Here is a 19010-nt window from a genome sequence, read left to right as displayed (position 1 = left end):
CCAGCTCCACTTTCTGTGCCCACAAGGACGCGGGCCGTAGAGTCCATCCTGGCAAGGAGGCCTGGGGCGGCTCGCTTGGCTTGGGGCTGTGTCGCCATTTGCAGTAGGCCTGGCTCGAGGGGAATCTATTCCTAGAATGGGAATGGGGGGAAACACCACAAACCCTGGTCTGTTTTCAGCCAGGTCCCAAGACCGTGAAATCTGGCAGGATTTGGCAGCAGTGGAATTAGCCTCTGGCCTAAAGTATCCCCAGAGCTCTGACAGCTTTTCCCCGGGCCAGGGAGGGAGCTGGCAGACCCTCGTAAAGAGCGAGGATTTCGATGCGCCAAGATACAATCCAAGCTCTTTCCTCCATTGTCCTGGTGCATCAGTGAGTTACACAAGTGGGCGGTTGGTACCAAATAGCCTCAAAACCCCCCAGGAAAGCTTCTCTCTGACCCAGCACTGGGTCCCCATGACCCCAAGCCCCTAGGATTAGCCAGAGAGCTGTAAATTGGACGATGGCTTGTAATTCTCTTTCCCAGCTCGCTGGTTCTCTCCAATGCGTGAGCTCTCTCTTCATTTTCCAGGTAGGATGCATGGCACCCCTCCCCCAGAGCATGGCACATTATCTCCCTGGCCTGTGTGGCTATCGCCTGCTGCAAACACCTGCACTAGCAAACATCTATGGCATGAGCTGGCAACATCTGTATGAAAGCCTCCCTGCTGGCAACATCTGCACCATGAGAAACATCTGCATTATGTCCTGCCTGTGGGAACAGACCTGTGCTACCTGGTGAGAACATCAGTGGTGCAAGCTCCCTGCTGGAAACCCCTTTGCTACCTGACTGGAGAGAGCCGAGAGAAGAGGCCGGGCCGGTGCCTCCTGGCTTAGCCAGCGGAGAAGCCCCCCTGGTATCTTTAAAGGCCCAAGTTCCTGGAATCCTGACCCGGCTCTTCGGAGAGCAGATTATGCCAGCTGTCCGTGATCGGGTTCTCCTTGTTCCCCTGAATTGCTAGTGGCTCTCCAGACGCGATGTGGGGTTGGCTCCATGCACCTTCTGCCCAGTCCAGGCGTCTGGAGTTTGCAAACAGCCCCCATTACATTCACAAGACGCTGGGGCATGGAACTGGAGCCGGAAGCAGGAATAACAGGCTGTTCTCCCCAAACCATCTGCCAGCTGAGAATGGCGAGAGTACAATATTGCCCCTGCCATACCCCCTCCCACCCCACAGGTGTGCTCCTTGCTCTGGGGCAGGGGTGGCAGAGAAGCCAGCTAGTGACTCCCCCATGCTGGGAGCCTCTCAGCTTGGCCAGATCCAGAGTAGTGTAAAGGGGCCAGAACAGGTGACATAATGGGGTCCTATTATTCTCACAGGCCTGATTTCTGCCCCTTGTTTGGTCATGTACACCAATGCCCCATTTACATGTGACTCTGGCGCGTGCCCTGTGAGTGAAGTGCCACCTTCTGATAGCAGGGGTCCTGTGGGGCCCTCCCCCAGCTCCAGCCCAGCCCGGACGTCTACATTGCAGTTTTATAGCCCAGCAGTCTGACCCCCCGTCAGCTGACCTGGGCCAGCAGCGGGTGTTTAACTGCAGTGTAGACACATGCTCCGTGTCAGCCCCTAGATCTTCTCCTCAGCCATTTCTCAGGGAGGTTTCCCAGCAAACCCCTTGAAAAACAAGCCAGTTTCACTTCACATGACTTCATTTCAGTTTCAGCCTGTGTCAGTTTCCCCTTCCTGAGTTCTGGGTTCAAGCAAACGCAGGTCGCACAGCAAGGTCGCACAGCAAGGCTCAAAGCCAGGCACAGAACCCAGGAGTCCTGAGTCTCACCCCTTGCCACACAACTAGAATGCAAGCGGGTGAGAAGAGCCAGACCCATTTGCTCCACTGCATCCTGCCCATCGCCCTCGAAGGTTCTGGGAGCGCGCTGGCCCAGGGGGCTGAAGGGAGATGAGAAGAGTGGCCCATGGAACAAGATGCAACCATGTCCAAGATGTCTAGTCCCAGCTCCGATCAGCCCCCAACGCCAGCCTCCAGCACCCACTTGTTACATTTTCTAACAAGCCACTTCATGCTTTCTCCTCTGCTGCCCCGTGCCTGGGAGGTCCTCACCATAAACCTCTGCAAAGCTCCCTCATTGTCCTCCTTCTAATCCAGTGATAACACGCCCCTTTGCCAGGAGGCCTGCACCCCACTGATGGCTCTGGTGTGCTGAGATATGCTGACCCAGCACTGTCTTGCTGTTTCCTTGGGCACCCCCATCGGCCTGTCTGTACCGTGTGCTGGCTTGTTTTATACTTCCATTGTAAGATTCTTGGGTAGGGTCGGTCTTTTGTTCAGTGTTCATACAGCGTCTAGTGTGGCCAGGTCCTGGTCCCCCCATTATGTTAATACAGATAATAAATAACAACAACTAACACCTTTGTTCTGCAGGGAATTCAGGAGACCTGGGGGCAGTAGGGGTGTCAGGGCTGGGCTTTTCCTGTCCCACGTCAGGGACTTTGGGGTGACTGTGCCCACCAATCCCTTTAGCAGGTGCATAAGAGAAGATGCCAAAAACAGGGTATTCAGACATGTGACCGTGCCAGGGACGGGCTGTCCCGGCTCACAGAGAGCCCCTCAATGGGCCCTAGCCACAAGCCAACACGCACAAGCCCAGATGTCTGTGCAGCTGAACCAACTGGTGTTTTGAGGGCCAGGCAGAGTGACCTAGGGACTGAATCTCCACCCCGGATCCCACAGAAATCGGGCCTCGGTTTCTCAGAAGGAAACGTCACCTGCTTCCGGGCAGAAACAAACCACTGAGCGAGTGGGGTCAGGAAGGAATTTCCCCCAAGGGCAGGTTATTCCATAACTGTCCACTAGGGGCTTTCTTGGCCCTTCCTCTGAAGCAATTGGGCGAGACAGGATATGGGACTAGATGTCTGACTGGGACTAGAACAGCCCCCCTGTTGATATTGATCCCAGTCCAGCAAAGCACTTAGGTACATGCGTAATTCATCATGCGAGTAGCCCCAGTGATGCTGAGGGGATGAGTCACGCGCTGGAAGTCACACAACGTCTGTTCTTAGCCCTGCCATGCACCACCAAGGGTCACTGGCTCATGAGATCCATTGTTAGTCTAGTGCAGAGGTGGGCAAACTACAGCCCGCGGGCCACGTCCGGGGACGGGGAACAGGGGCAGTTGGATAGGCGTGGGAGTCCCAGGGGGCCTGTCAGGGGCGGGGGTGTGGATAGGGATCAGGGCAGTCAGGGGACAGGGAGCGGGGGGGTTGGATAGGGGGTGGGGTCCCGGGGGGCGGTTAGGAGCGGGGTGCCAGGAGGGGACGGTCAGGGGACAAGGAGCAGGGGGGGTTGGATGGGTTGGGGGTTCTGAAGGGGGCCGTCAGGGGGTGGGAAGTGGGAGGGGGCGTATAGCAGGCAGGGGGCAGGCTGTTTGGGAAGGCACAGCCTTCCCTACCTGGCCCTCCATTCAGTTTTGCAACCCTGATGTGACCCTTGGGCCAAAAAGTTTGCCCATCCCTGGTCTAGTGCAAGTGCCCCCAAAGGAAAAACCCCCTCCAAGCTAATGCAGGAGGAGATCTTTCCTATACCCTGCACAACCCTCTGTTAGTTACATTCTACGGGGCTGGCTGAAAGCTTCGGTAGAGGGGTCTCGTTCTCCAATAAGTCTGATAGGAAGCAGCGGGATCTGACATTTCCCATAAGGAGCGGAGCTGGCTGGAATCAGAACCAGGCTATTTCCCGTGGAGACCGCAGCCTGCTGGGATGGATTCGGACAGGAGATTTTCCATTGATTTCACAGAGCCTTAGACCAGGCCCTGGGAGCCCGTCCCAGGGAGCATCCCCCTCGCATACACACACAACCCAGCTGTGAAGTAGCAGCGGGGTCCTCAGTTGGAGATGCACAAATAAAGCTGGGGGGGGGGGTTGTCCCAAGTTTCGCCCCTGTCCATTACAGGCTGGGAACAATAGCCCGTGTGGAAACAGCAGCTGTGTTGTACCAGCGCATCCGGAGAGGCAGGAAGGAGCCAGGCAGGAGGAAATATTAAATAGAGCAATATAAACACTCGGCTAGGGGGGATAAGAGGCGGACGCGCCCCGCCCCACCATCACTGCCCGTGAAAGCGGGGCCAGAGAGCCGCACGGCGGCAGTGAGCCTACAGCATGGACAAGAACGCCTATGCCATGGCCAAGTTCGGCCTGGAGTCCAGGGACAACCTGATCCCCAAGCGGGACTGTGGCTTCTACATGAAATACATCTTCCTCTTCACCTCGGTCATCCAGTTCCTCATCATCCTGGGGCTGGTTCTCTTCATGATCTACGGCAATGCCCATGCCGGCACCGACGTCCACCTGCGGCACCTGGAGGAGCAGGTCCAGGAGCTCTACAGCAAGAAGATGCTGCTCAATGCCAAGAACAAAAACCTCACCCAGCAACTCAACGCCACCAGCAAGGAGAAGCTCGGCTGCTCCCAGCTGATGACGGCAACCCAGAAAGAGCTGGAGAAATGCAACAGCAGCCTGCAGGCCTGCACCTCATACCAGGTAGGCCTGCCTTGGAGAACCATCCCCTGGGGGCATGTGCCCCGTACCCGAGCTGTCTGTCCTTCCATCCATCCCTCCTAGTGTGTGTCTCTCTCTCACCACCCTAGCATGTGTATCTATCAAGCCATCCCTTAGGCTGTCTGTCTGTCCCCCCACAAAGAACAGAGAGAGCAAGGATCCCCTTGGTCGCAGCCAAGAAATAACAAATGCAATGCTGATTTCAGAGCCAAATTCACCCTCAGGGTAATTCGGTGGAATCCCACCATGCCCGGCCCATCCGTCCATCTCTCCTTTCTGCTCAGGGGCTGACCAGGGCAATAAGATCCACTGAGGCACGGAGGTTCTTTTGCAACCAGGAAAGCGACCGATTCAAATTTCATCTCCAAATATCCTCATCCCCTGACTCGGCCGCTACAAATGATTGTTTTATTAGCATGGGGAACCTAGGACCATGCTCCCGAGCATCCTCTCCATAGGGTTTAACTGTAATACTCATAGACGTGATACCACTAAGCAGGGGAAATTCGGAGTTTAAAGAGAGATCTCTTCTTGAGGGTGGTGTGCATTGTTAAACATCTGTCACGCTCCACCCCAGAGGTGGCAGCATTTCAATGGTGGTGGGTGAAGTTACTCCTCTGTCATTTCTCCGTTCTTACCATGCTCATTGAAGGAGTTTCCTAACACTTCTCTATTGCTCATTAGCTAGCCATTGAATAGGAAAATGGAATGATTTTTTTAAAAAAGCCAAGGTGCTTTTCATTCTGCAGCTTTCCAATAGAAACACTGTTTCAAAAGTTTCCATGAAAATTCTTATATGTTCAGTTTCTTGGTCTTGGGCTCCCCCCCGAAAAAGGAGAATTCAAAGCCACTAAATCCTATTTCATGGTTGGTTTTCGGGTTTCTGCTGAAAATGTTTGTTTTCTAACAAAGGTTGATTTTGGAGCAAAGAAAAAATAAAAAGGTTTTCTTGGAAAAATGTCAGCTCCTTTGGGGTGTCCACAGGGCTAATCAGCTCCTGCAGCTGTTCTGATGCCCAGAGTGTGACCGCACCCTCCTGTGCCCTTAGGGTCTGCCCCGTGTTAAGTCCTTAAAGACACAGTTTTCTCCCCTTTGAGTGTCTAACAAAAACCAGACTGTTTTTCTTTAACTCCTCATAAAAATCAGCACCAAGATCGGCTCTCCTCAGAGACTCAAGCTCTCCTTCCTCTCCATCTTATGTTCTTATATGACCCTGCCTATCCAAGCACTTTACCACCCTCTGTAGAAATGCTTTTGTCCACATTCTCTACTTGGGGAACCTAAGGCACAGAGAGGCTAAGGGTTTGTCTCCGTTGCAATTAGACAAGGAATCAAGGAGCAAGGCCCTGGCACGGGTTTGCTCTGAACTGGGAAACGGAAAACTCACTTTGCCAGAAATTAGAACCTGCTGGAAAAATCTCAGGTTCTGGATTGAGGGCAGCGTTCAAGCCATTTGCAAATGCAGGTTCTGTTTGGTGCCAGCCACATGCTGGGTGCTGCAGAACTTTTCATGCTGTTCCCCAGTCGACTCGGCATGGGGGCGAGAATGCCTTTCCAACTGAGTTTTGATGATCTGATTAGAGCTGGATTCGCTCGTTACAAGTGTGTGGGGGGGAAAAGGTTCGCTTAAACGGATCGGGGGGCTGGGAGGCACTTGCGAAACTCAACATTATCTTGCAAACCCCAATACGCCTAATGCAAAAGTCTCCCAGGTTTCCCTGGTCCCAGGCCCCCCCAGCGTCTCATTCCATCCCATGAGCTATTCTGAAGAGGACAAAGAATCCATGCCTCTTTCAGAAGCACAGACGGGGTCACAGCATCCACTGAGCAATTCTACCCTCCCCCTGAAACATACCTAACCCCAGTGAATCCCTGCTTCCCAGAGATGGGGCTGAGCCAGATCTGGATCCACCAAGTTCACTGGGAAGCTTGGATCCAGGATTTTGGCTCAGGTCTTCTTATAAAGACTTCGTATACTAACCATAATGTGTTCTGATTGGCTGAGCACCCCACAGCTCCCAGGGATGAGCGAGATCTAGAGCTCAGCACCTCTGAACATCAGAAATAAGTCAGAGGGATTCTTTAGTTACTGAGCACGGTCTGGTATGTTGCAACATTCCTGTTTCATCAATGAACATTTCTCTCCGTCCATCCATCTGTCTCTCCCTGCTCCCTATTGATCAGAGAAACAGACTCACCGGGACTCCCTGCAAAGTTCCATTGTGGTTTAGAGCGACGCCCAGGAGCAGAATTACAGAGACAGGCTTGGGGCTGGGAGCTTTGCCAGCACCAGCACTTGAGGAAAGCGAATGCACCCAGTGACTCACCCACAGCCTTTGTCCCACTGCAGAACGCACAATTCACACCACACTGCCAGGCACACGGGGAGGAAATCAGCCAGGGAACTAGCAGGCCAGGGACTACTGGCTCGTCTCTCCTGGTCACTTTGCACTGGATTCTTCCTCTGAGCTAACAACGCTTCGCCTTTCGCTGGCTCCTTCCACCTCTCAAATGTTCTGTTCAAATGTGTTCGGGGCAGCAGGAGCAGCTGGGCTGCGCAAAGCCACACTGCAGCAGCATGGTCAAGTGTCTGCCCTCAGGAACGGAAGCGCAGAGGGGTGCAAATCAGGACTGAGGGGCACTGGCAGAACTGTGTGTAAGACGAGCTCAGGGCTGGGATAACAGGGGGGGCTGCGGGTCAGGACTAAGGGGCACCAGCAGGGTGGGAACATTCACAAGGAAGCAGCTTCCACGGTGCTTGTCTCGACAATGCCCCCCGCCCCCCGTCTCCAGGAGTGCCCACGTTCCTCGCCGTTCTGCAAAGGGAGAGCGGCCAATTCCCTCCCTCCATCTCGGCTGCCCTCCCAGGAATTTCCTGGGCAGGGCTCCCCTGGTGCCGTGGTGGCCACGCGTCCCTCGTGGAAGGGAAGCTCTGACGCTTTCCGCCCCCCCCCCCCATTCTCTCCCCAGACCCAGTGCCAACAAATCTGGAACTACGCCGGGTACAACAAGATGATGGCGGACGAGTGCTACAGGAACATGAACATCCTAAACGTCACCTGCTACGGTGCGTGAGAGCTCCCAGCTCCTCTCCCCGCCCTGCCCAGCTCAGTATCAGTGGAGTCACGTCAGGGCCAGGCGGGGTCCCCGCAGGCTCTCCATGGCGTGGATGCAGCCAGCCCCCAACACCCCAGGCAGCAGGGAACTGCCTGACTGCTCACCGCACCCGCCTGAGGTCAGAGATTCTGGCCTGCTTCCCCCTGACACCACTGGGGCTGGTCATCACCTAGGCATGCACATCCTCCCCGAGGGAGCGGGCCACCTGGGGCTCCAGGGTGGCCCGTGGTGAGCAGGAAGGTCACATGGCAGCATTGTGCAGCTCACTGTTGCAGAGCGTGGGGTGCAAACCCTGCTTTGTCCGGGCTGTGGGAGCAGGGGCCCTCCCGGCCGCAGTTGGAGCCCCTGGGATTCCTCCCTCCAGCCCCCCAGTTTTAGCAGCAGATAGTTTTAGATTTTTAGGACCTGATCCCAACCTAGGGTTGTCAACTTTCTACTTGCACAAAACCGAACACCCTTGCCCCGCCCCTCCTCCTAGGCCCCGCCCCTCCCCACTCCATCCCCCCACCCTCTTTCGCTCATTTTCACCAGGCTGGCTCAAGGGGTTGGGGTGTGGGAAGGGGGTGAGTGAGGGCTCCAGCTGGGGGTGCAGGCTCTGGGGATGACGGGGTTGGGGTGCAGGAGGGTGCTCTGGGCTGGGCCTGAGGGGTTCAGAGAGCAGGAGGGGGATCAGGGCTGTGGCAGCGAGTTGGGGTGCAGGGGGGGTGAGGGCTCTGGCTGGGGGTGCAGGCTCTGGGGTGGGGCCAAGGTGTTTTGGTTGCAGGAGGGGGTATGGGCTCTAGGCTGGGGATGGGGGTTCAAGGCTGGCGCCAGAAATGAGGGGTTTAAGGTGCAAGAGGGGGCTCTGGGATAGGGCCAAGGGGGTTGGGGTGCAGGAGGTGGATCAGGGCTGTGGCAGGGGGTTGGGGCACAGGAGGGGTTGAGGGTTGCAGGCTCCAGGCAGCGCTTACCTCAGACAGCTCCCAAAAGCAGCAGCACGTCCCCTCTCCGACTGCTACGTAGAAGCGTGGCCAGGTAGCTCTGCGCCCTGCCCCGTCTGCAGGCACCACCCCACAACTCCCACTGCCCATGGTTCCTATGCCTAGGAGCCAGAGGGGAGTCATGCCACTGCTTCCTGGAGCCACGGCAGACAGGAGCCGGCTTAGCCCCAGTCAGTGGTGCTGACCAGAGCCACCGGGTTCCCTTTTCCACCAGGCATTCGGGTCAAAAACTGGACACCAGGCCATTCTATCCCAACCTCAGAATTCCAGTGGGGTCACCCCTGCCATGTGGGAGCAGGGTGCTGTATTGCACCCCCATGTGGCCCCCCTGGATTTCTCCCCCACTCAGGACTGCTAACCCGGGGAGTTCAAACGTCAGGAGTCGGACCCCGGGAGATCACCAGGGCTGTGGCAGTGCTGAAGCCCCTCGCTACTGCCCACACCCCAGAGCCTAATTAATTAATCCATCCTCTTCCCCTCCCCCACACCTGCCCCTTCCCCAGCCCGGCAATTAATTCTGCACACACACCCCCACCCCCATCACAGCTGCTCCTTACCCCCAATCTCACGCCAGGGTCCTGTAGCTCCGGGGGGAGGGGGGAGCAGACTGACTCATTGTTCACGTGGGGGGGGGGTCAGAGTCACCTTGAGCTGCTGGGCTCTTCCTGTCCCCTCCCCTCCTGTGGGAATGGTGTTGGCTGCTCCGTCACCCTCCCTCCCCTATCCAAAAACTCCTCCGGGCTTCTGGGAGGGGGTTGCACCGCCTGCCTCCTGCAGCAGCTGTGATTGGCTGCTCTTCCCCAGGAGTTCCCCCCGCCCCCAGCAGGGCTGACTCCAGTGCGGGGATTGGGTCCAGGGAGGGCAAACCGAGGGGAGTGGGTGCTGGGGATGGGGGTGCTGGGGGATAAGGGTCCAGGGGGAGTGGGTGCTGGGGATGGGGGTGCTGGGGGAGGAGGGTGCAGAGGATGGGGGTGCTGGGGAAGGAGGGTCTGGGGGGGATTTGGTGCTGGGGGAGGAGGGTCCAGGGGGATTGGGTGCAGGGGATGGGGATGGGGGTCCAGGGGGAGTGGGTGCAGGGGATGCGGGTGCTGGGGGAGGAGGGTCCAGGGGTTGGGGGAGTAGAGGGCAGGCGAGCCGGATCCCAGGGGGAAGTAACCCCATCGGCCCAACTCCTGCTTTGTCCTCTCCCGGCACAGCCGAGAAGCTGAGCCTGCGGGAGACCCGGGACCGGCTGTTGCGGGAGGCCCAGCAGCGGCAGGAGAACTGCTCGCAGGTGACGGAGAAGCTGAAGCAGGCGGCCAGCACGGCCAGCGGGGAGCGTGAGCTCTGCCGGCAGCAGAGCATCGACCTGCGGGCCCAGTGCAGCGGGCTGAGTCAGGGGCACGACCTTTGCTGCAGCCTGCAGGAGAAGATGACGAGAGAGCTCCAGGCCGTCCGGCAGGACATCCAGGCCAAAGTGGGGACCTCCCAGCTCTACCAGCCCAGCAGCTGCTCCTCTCTGACCCAGCTGGTGGCCTCGCAGCTCCAGAGGGTGGGGGACAAGGTGCAGCAGGAGGTGCAGACCTTGGCGCAGGAGAACGGGCGGCTGCAGGGCGAGAAGCTGCGCTGTGAGGCGACCCTGCAGGCGTGCGGGCAGCAGCGTGCCGGGGAGAGCCAGCAGCACCAGCGCCAGCTGCAGACCCTGCAGGCCGCCTGCGATGCCGAGGCCAAGCGGAGCTACCAGGAGAAGCAGACGCTGACGGAGGAGAAGGGGCGCCTGAGCCAGCAGCTGCAGGAGAAGAACAAGCTTCTTGCCCAGGCTGAGGCCACGAAGGCCCAGCTGGAGAGCTGCAGGAAGGCAAAGGTGAGGGGGGCCCCATGCTGCCTGCCTGTCCGCGCCCACCTCCGTCCCGACGCGGGGAGGTGTGCGCCTCCTTGTCGGCACATAGGAACTTGCCCACAAAGCCAGCCTGCCAGCTGGGCATGTCCATCCCGCCGGGTGTTTGTCTGTTCATTAGGGCTGCCAGGCGTCTGGTTTCTGACCGGAGTGCCCGGTCGAAAAGGGATCCTGGCGGCTCTGGTTGACACCACTGACCGGACTGTTAACAGTCTGGTGGGCGGCACAGCGGGGGCCTGGGGCTAAGGCAGGCTCCCTGCCTGCCCTGGCTCTGCGCGGCTCCCAGGAAGCAGCCACCAGGTCCCTGCTGCCCCTAGGCACATGGGTGGTCAAGGAGGCTCCGTGCGTTGCCCTTGCCCCTGGGGGCCGGCTCCGCAGCTCCCATTGGGCAGGAACCACAACCAATGGGAGCTATGGGGGCGGCGTCTGTGGGTGCGAGGTTAGCACATGCAGCCTCCCTGGCAGCCCATGCGCCTAGGGGCTGCAGGGACCTAGTGGCTGCTTCGCAGGAGCAATGGTAAGCACTGCTAGGACCCCGAACCCCTTCCCACACCCCAACCCCCTGCCCCTGCCTGGAGTCCCCTCCTGCCCCCAAACTGCCTTCCGGAGCCTGCACCACCTCCCCACAGCCCCCTACATTCCCTGCCCCAGCCTGGAGCCCCCTCCTTCACCCCAAACCCCTCATCCCCAGCCCCACCCCAGAGCCCACACCCCCTGCTGGAGCCCACACCCCAACCCCCTTCCCCAGCCCGGAGTCCCCTCCTGCACCCCAAACCCCTCAGACCCACTGCAGAGTCTGCACCCCCAGCCGGATTCCTCAACACCCCCCACCCCCATGCTCCAGCCTGGAGCCCTCTCCCACTCCCAAACCCCTCATCCCCGGCCCCACCCCAGAGCCCTCACCCCCCTCACAGACCGTGCCCCAGCCCGGTGAAAGTGAGGGTGGGGGAGAGGGAGTGAGGGGAGATGCAGGGAGTGGGGGAGGGGCCTCGGAGAAAGGGCCGGGCCTCGGGAAGGGCCAGGGTAGGGGTGTTCGTTTTTTTGCCATTAGAAAGTTGGCAACCCTACTGGTCATCCATTGATGTCCTTGTAGGTTGTGGCGGGGGCATAAATAGTGTGTTTATCCTCTCCCCCCCCCCAGCCTCCACCTCCCCACATGCACACCCGGGAGCAGATCCCCCAACCCGTACGACCCCCCCCAAGGCCTCCGTGCTGCCTGCTAGCTCATGGGGCCCCCAGCGCTGGGGCAGCACATAGCAGGGGACAGAGGCCTTCCCCACAACCTCCTCCAGCCACATCCTTGCCAGGAGTCAGCCCGGGAGGGTCTCCCCAGTTCCTTCCGTGCACATCACCGTCTGGTGCCAGCTGGGCAGAGTCAAGCGTTCCGGGCTGCCCATGTGCTGGCTCCGTGGCTTGCAGCTGAGCTCCAGGCCCTGCTAGCCAGCATGTCTCTCCTCTCGTTGACAGGGCAGTGTTTTCCCAGGGAACCCAGGCCTGAGAAATCCTGGCAACCCCGGGACCTTCGGCAACCCTGGGGCCTTCGGGAACCCTGGCACATATGGGAATCCCGGCACCTTTGGAAACCCAGGGACACTGGGGAATCCCGGGACTTTCGGAAACACTGGTGAGTGCCCGTGCGAGGAAGGGCAAAAGGCAGATGTCCAGATGCTTTCCCAGTCTGGCCTGTAGCTTTGGCAGGTGGGCGCCAGCCTCTGGGCACAACCCTCACCCACTTTCCTATCCCTGCTCTGAGAAACCCCAGCCCCACCACCACCTTCGCCATCTATTGCGAACGAAACCCTGCAGTGTTGGTGAGGCTGGTGCCATGGAGCAAGTGGCATGGAGGTTTCCACCCACCCGGCTCTGCCACTGCCCACAGCCCCTTGGGCTCCCTAGCACTGTTGTGCATTCCTGTCATTCCCGACTGGGACCCGTTATTACAGCAGCTCCAGACAGCTCCAAGGCCTGCGTGCAGCTGGGGGACGAGGGGGACCCCTTGCTGGGTCATCGGCATGCTGAGCCAGACCCCCCTTGTGTTCCTGCCACATCAGGAGCCCCATGTCCCAGACTCTTCCAGGAGTGGCGAGGCCAGCCCAGGATTGGGGGCTTCTGAGCGGGAGGGAGGCCCCTTCCCCTGCACATATGGGCAGTCGATTCCAGACAAGAGACCTCTGGTGCTTCTCACCCTGTTAGACCGAGCCAGCCTGGAGGAATTCAGAAAGCGAATCCTGGAGGAGGCCAGGCTGCCCAACCAGTTCCCCCCAAAGCCCGTGCCGCAGCCCAGGTAAGGAGCGAAGGGCAAGGCAGGTTGGGGTGTATCCCCTGCATGAGCACTCCGAGCAGCCTACCATAGCAGCTGTCCCTCTAGCACCTCACCCCACCCCTCTACCCCGGTATCCCCCACCACCATATTAAAGCAGACCATTGGCCCCTTGCAGCCAGTATCCTGCCTCTAGCACTGGCTGCAGCTTCCCCTTCCCACTAGTGCGCCTGGTTGATTGCACAGGACAGTCCGTGTGTGTCTAGAACCCTTCCTGACCCTTCACACCCTGAAGCATGAGAGCTGGGGTCCGGCAGCATCTGGCCTCTCGCTGCTGCTCAGTTAAGAAGCCCCCTGACTAAACACCATCTCAGCGTAAAGCAGCTGGCATGTGGGTGAAGCCTAGAACTAACATCTCTTGCTGGACGTGCTCAAAGAGCATTTCCTGGGGGTCGGGGCGCAGAGCTCCTGTTTCACAGCTACACGCACTTGCCCCCTGGGGGCGACGTGGAGGGAGACGTCGTTAGTGTTAGCGAAGCTCTTTGAGCTCCACCGAGGCAAGGCGCTGCGGGCCAAGGAGGTATCGCAGGTGCAGTTATTGTGCAACAGTGCAGGGAGTTGCAGGGATGCCGTGGCGGGGGATCAGACCCCCACAGAGCATTTCCTGAGCGGCTTGGGGTGGGGGGCCTTGTGCACGTTACTAATTATCAGTAGCTGGACAATACTGCGTCTGGCCAGTGACTCCAGCGGGCGCAGGATCGGGCCCTCTGTTTTCTGGAGACAAGGGCTAGCCGGGGGGCAGGAGAACCTGCCGGAGCCGAGCCGCAGCCTGCCCAGGCTCTTTGACGGGGGCGGGAGAGGGCAGGGGCCACGGGAAATCCTGGGGCAGCAGGATACCACAGCAGCCGGCGACTTCCTCGCGGGGCAGGAACCCGGGTGCAGCCACTTGGGCTGCGTGTGCGCGAGGTTAGTGCTGACCCTCTCGCTGTTTTCTTTTCCACGCCAGCGGCTAAGCAGAGAGCGAGGCCACGGGGAGCAGGGACCGGGAGCTGAGCTGGAGCAAAGGAGAGGAAACCGCGACTTGATTGGCAAGACACTTAGGAGACTGAGCTGGTGCACGGCCTGAAATCTCTCTCTCACTCACACAGCCAGACAGACAGACACGCCTGGGCAGAGACGTACAGACAGGCGCCCGCACATACATGTGAATGCCCCCCCCCCACGCACACAGCTGAAATACACACTCCCCCCAGCTGAAATCTCGCGCACACCCACACACACACACCCCCAGCTGAAATCTCGTGCGGACAGACATTTGGACAGACTCTCAGATCGTCCCACTCCCGCTCACCCCAGATACACATGCTCTCTGGGGCTCCCCCTCCTGCCCCTTATTCCTCGTCCAGTTACCCCGGTTCACCAGCCCCCGGAAGCTGATATTGTCCTTTGGCAGCCCTCCCTCGGACTTGTAGCTCTTGGGAGCGGGGGGTGGGGGTGTCTGGCCGGACCTGGCAGCACGGCACAGGCCAAGCCTGGAGGGGGTGGTGGAGGACCGAGGGTCCCTCTGTCTGACCCCGCTACTACCCCTGCTGAGATCCCCTCCATCCTCCCACCCCGGGCCTGACCCCCGCTCCAGCCTCACCCCCCGCCCTCCTCCAGCCACTCATGCATCCCTGCCCAGGCCTCGCTTCCCCCAGGCCTCAAGCCCCTGTTCTGCTCAGGCTCCGCGGCCCCAACACCCCTCCAGTACTGCAGCCCGTTCCCGGGCCCTTGCAGCTCACCCCATCCCAGGCAGCCGCAGGGCTCAGGGGCAGGGGGCCAGCCGAGCAGGATGTGCCATGAATGTGATTAGCTCGTGGCGCTTTGCTGTAAATTCTTCCACCCCGCATGGAATACACGCCTGACGGCAGCCTGGCCTGGCTTTTGCGTGCTTTGTTCTCGCTCGCTGGCAAGCCGGTCACTGGGGGCTGGGCAGGGAGCTGGGCGTGTGACCTGGTGGGTCTGGTTCTGCTCTTGCTGACCCTGGCCCAAATCAGGGGTAATTCCCTTGAGCCACCGGAGTCCCCTGCCCTGAGCCAAGGCTGGGGACTCAGAAGGTCCTGGAAGGCCCCTGTGCAGAGCGGGGGCTGGGCGCTGACGGTCCTGGGGTTGCGTGTGGGGGTGACATTAGCTAGGGGGCTGGGTTCCCAAAGGGGCTTTTGCCCCAGAGTTCTGACGAGGACAGGAGAATTGGGGGAGGGGACACACGTCCCCATGTGCCTCGTCTCTTCCGCCACCCCCCAGCCTGCCCCCTCCACCAAGGCCATCAGCTGCTGTCCTGAGACAACTGCCCCTGCCTTGGGCCCAGCCACGGCCAGCGTCCCCTCAGCCATTGCACCAGTTCCCATGCTGCCTCCCCCGGGCAAGTGGTGCAGAGGAGTCTGGGTGGCTGCGAGCGGGGCCCAGCTCTCAAGCCAACGGGGAACGTCCCGTTCTAGCCGCCCCGGAGGAAGGGACTGACAGGTGCCGCAGGAAGAGCCAGGCCAAGCTGGGACCCAAACAAAGGAACATTGAAGCACGTTCCCAGAACTGCTGGGATCAGGATCCAAGCCTGACCCAGTGGCCCCCGGCCAGGAATTCTGCACGCTTGGCCTCTGGCCTCGTTCCTGCTCCTGCACCGCTCCAGCCTTGGCCCGGCTGCCAGCTCCAACTGCGCCGTGGAGGGGCTGGTTCCGGAGCCTGGTCTCAGCCCCAGAGCCTGGTCTCAGCCCCAGAGGAGCGGGGTGGGGGGGAGAGGGGCACAGATGCTTACCAGAGATAAGAAGCCCCAGGCAGGCAGCCACACACCTGTGCCACCCGCACCTGCCTTTCCAGCTGCAGGGTGGCAGGAGTGGCAAACAGACAATGCTGGGATCATGGTTGGGGGAGCCAAACTATCTGCTCCCAGGCTGTAGGCCTGTCATAACTGCCTCCCAGGAAAAGGAATCCCCCTCTCCTGCTCCACGGAGCCAGCTCTGGTGGCCCCACAGAGGGAGACGAATCCAGGGATGGGTGGATAATCCGTGGGAGTTTTGCTGGGTAAACCAATGGCATCTGGCCCCATTTTGGTCAGTTGCTCACTTACAGCAGGCTGCACCCACCTGGGGTCTCTGCTCCCAGTCCCACCTCTGTCTCCCCCTTGGGGATGTTCCCCTTTCAGTCCTCCAGCCGAGGGGTAGCTCCCCCCCAGAAGCTGACACAAGAGCTTCCCCCCCCCAGGCTGGAAATCTAGCCCCAAAGCCTTGGTTTGTTGGACAAGGAAAGTGGCCTGAATAAATGGCCTCCCAGGACTTCCCCTGCAGGCCCCATTGGCTCTGTCGCCGCCAGGGAGGAAATGTAACATGGCCGCTGAGGCTGGATGCTAGAGGCCCTGGCCCTCAACTCAAAGCCACTTCCCCTCTAGACCTGAGGCCACCCATGCTGAGCTGGGTTTCAGAAGCCCTCCGCTGGGGCTCAGCCATGAAAGTTAGTTAAGTCTTGGAGCTGCTCCACAAGGGAGTTAGCAGGCCCACTTACAGAGGGGTAAACTGAGGCAAAGAGCAGTGGAGTGGCAGAGCTGGAAGTAGAACCCAGGGGTCCTGACTCATGTGCCTCTCACTGCTAGGCTGCACTGTCCCTCCCGGAGCCAGGAACAGAACCCCGGCGTCCTGGCTCCCAGACACCCCCCCATGATTCACTATGTACAAACAGTGCCGCAAAAGTAGGAAACCGAGTGACTGACAAAGCGATTCCTGTTAAATACATTAATTGCGCCTTGCGGCTCAGTTCTGGGCCAGGCTGCGTTTCCTAAGGATGCCCCTGAGCCTTGGCAGGATGAGAGGGTTAGTTTACAAACCCGCAGGACACGCTAGAGCCAGCAATCAGCCGTGTTGTTGCCGGGATATGATTTATGGCTGGACTTTATCTCCCCTTACTAGTGTGTAATCAATCTCTCCTAACACAGTGTGCTAGATTGTAAACTCCTTTGGGAAGTCCCTGCATCCTCCTCTCCCTCTGCACAGCGCTGAGTGTGTGGTCAGGGTTTTAGATTACATCCTAAAGCCAGTCACAAGCCCTGTTCACAGGAATCACTTACTTTCCCCTGCCACCAAAATGCGGCCACCTCTGGGGGAGAAGGCAGCAGCTTAACAGTGCACAACAATGCTATGGGAGGACTAAAGGATCATTATGTATCCAGCTGACATTTAGAATTGGGTGGGGAGCAGGATGTAGGAAGGTCAAAGGAACCCCCAGAGCTGAGGTTGGGTCAGGACAAGGGGGTTAATGAACAAATGGTTTCATGAGATCCTTCAGGACCTCAGTCTCACACAGCGCCCCCTACCTGCAGGGCAGGGCTGAAGGGAGAGTCCCCCCCTCGCGCTGTGCAGGGACAGCGGGACCAGCACTGGCTGCCAGGGGAGAGCCCCCCCGCCCCACTTCCTGCCTTTTCTCTCCCACACAACGGCAAATTGGCCTGAACCCCAATTAGCAGATAAGGTCACAGCCCAGGGGGAGCAGCGACAGGGAACAGAACAGCCCCCCCACCCCTCCAGGAAGGGGTCATTCATCCAACAATGGATTGCTCTCTGGTTACACAAGGCCACAGGGTAGGCGCTTGCCACAATGGTGGACCTGTCCCACGCCACTGGGACTGAAACAGCTTCCTCCTGGCCTACCGCACGTGGAACCCAGGACCCGCCCCATCCTTCCTCTCCCCGCAGCTGCTGGCCGCACGCTCAGGAGGCAGCGCAGCCCAGGGGACGAGCACCTAAGGGTGACGGCTATCAACAGCCCTGCTACACCCTGGGAAACGCTGCGGCAGCCACATGCACCAGGGCTGGAAAGGCCCCCCGGAAGGCTAGATTGCCAAGTATTGCACCCTAAACCTTGAACTTCCTTGCACCCTAAACTCCCCTCTCCCCGCTCCTGCCAAATAATTGGCGCCGAGCAGGCTCAACCTGGGCCCAACTCACAGCTACACCAAGGCCCTGCTAGGCCCCTCTGGCCGCACAAGGGGGCCTTAAAGCAGGTGGAAACAGCCCCCCGCCACTCCCCCTGTGCACGGACCTCCCTGGCCCCCATGGAGCTGGCATAAGGACTCTGCACCCACCCTGTCCCCAGCCCCAGGGGACAGAGCGGGGCCAGGGGGGGAGACACTGTGCTGCACCCTTCCCTGGAGTTATGGGGAGCAGAGTGTAAGTTAGAGCAGCCCCGAGGCTGCTGTGAGTGGCACCAGCCAGGGCCCTGCTCTAGAATAGGGGGTGCACAAAGGTGGCTTAAAGCCAGCCAGACACCCCCACAAATACACACGCTCCAGGAGGAAGTAACAGAGAATCAGGCCTCTGCAGTGGTTTCACCCTGGGCCCTGCTGCTGTGCAGGGGGAGCTCACCCTGCTGCTCCCAGGGCACAGGGCAGCAGCCCCAGGGCTGTCACTCCAGCGCCCGTCCCCAGTACTGCCCAGGACAGGCCTGCAGGGGACTTGGCTCCTGGGTTCTGGTCCCCCCGCCCCACTGGAAGAGCAGGGGGAGAGCTCGTTACTTGGAGGAGCATCAGGAAATCCTCTATAAATAACTGTCAAAACAAGGGCTTCCTCAGTAGGAGGCCAGGAACCCCAGCGGTAATGAGCCCCAGGGGGGAGCTTGGGGCCAGTGAGGCAGAGAAGCCAAAGGCCGCACACTGGAAACAGAGCCAGGCTGCCAAGGGGGGGGCCGGCACAGGGAGCAGGCTGCAGCAGAAAGTGGGGGGAAGGAGGGCTACTGCAACCAGTGCTCAGCTCTGAACCAGCACCAGGTGGGATCCAGCAAGTTGGGAGCGGGGGGTCAAGACCCCTGGTTTCCATTCCCAGCCTGGCAGTGGAGGGGACGGGCGTTCAGGAATATGCACCTGGAACACCCTCAGCCACCTGTAACATCCCACAAATTGGATGCACCTCTGCTCTCTGGACTCTGAACTGCTCAGCTGTGTGTCATAGGCCCCGTACAGCTAACAGGGGTTCTCCCTTAGCTCCAGGGGTCGCCACACAGAGGGCCCAGAGTTCAAGTCTTGCTGTAGCCGCCGTGATCCCCGACGGTTGCCCAGACCTGTCCCAAGGCCTCCAGCTGTGACAGTTCAGCTGCCCCACAGCCTGCGGGCAGGGCTCCTGGTGCCACGGCCCCGTCACCCAGCAGCGCTGCGGGTGCGTTCGCTGAAGGCTACAGCTCTCTCACCTCCTGCCAGACAGGACCCCG

General features: G+C 59.6%; 1 protein-coding gene across 1 annotated transcript; it reads left to right on the top strand.

Annotated features, from left to right (window-relative positions):
* Positions 1-4087: 4087 nt before the first annotated feature.
* On the top strand, positions 4088-14697 carry PLVAP (plasmalemma vesicle associated protein). Its single transcript, XM_077805367.1, has 6 exons — positions 4088-4534; positions 7523-7619; positions 9846-10492; positions 11993-12149; positions 12719-12809; positions 13792-14697. Exons 1-6 carry the CDS (start codon positions 4154-4156, stop codon positions 13796-13798), a joined length of 1380 nt encoding a protein of 459 aa, XP_077661493.1. The 5' UTR covers positions 4088-4153; the 3' UTR covers positions 13799-14697.
* The last annotated feature ends 4313 nt before the right edge of the window (positions 14698-19010 follow it).

The sequence above is a fragment of the Eretmochelys imbricata genome, chromosome 25 (genome assembly GCF_965152235.1).
Source record: "Eretmochelys imbricata isolate rEreImb1 chromosome 25, rEreImb1.hap1, whole genome shotgun sequence".
In the NCBI taxonomy this organism is placed as follows: Eukaryota; Metazoa; Chordata; order Testudines; family Cheloniidae; genus Eretmochelys; species Eretmochelys imbricata.
Note: the sequence above shows the minus strand (reverse complement) of the source record. Positions and strands in the feature narration are given on the sequence as shown.

Coding starts and splice junctions, on each gene's coding strand:
- PLVAP (XM_077805367.1), top strand. CDS start 4,154: ATGGACAAGAACGCCTATGCCATGGCCAAGTTCGGCCTGGAGTCCAGG. Junction 4,535..7,522: donor AGGCCTGCACCTCATACCAG/GTAGGCCTGCCT, acceptor TTCTCTCCCCAG/ACCCAGTGCCAACAAATCTG. Junction 10,493..11,992: donor AGAGCTGCAGGAAGGCAAAG/GTGAGGGGGGCC, acceptor TCTCGTTGACAG/GGCAGTGTTTTCCCAGGGAA.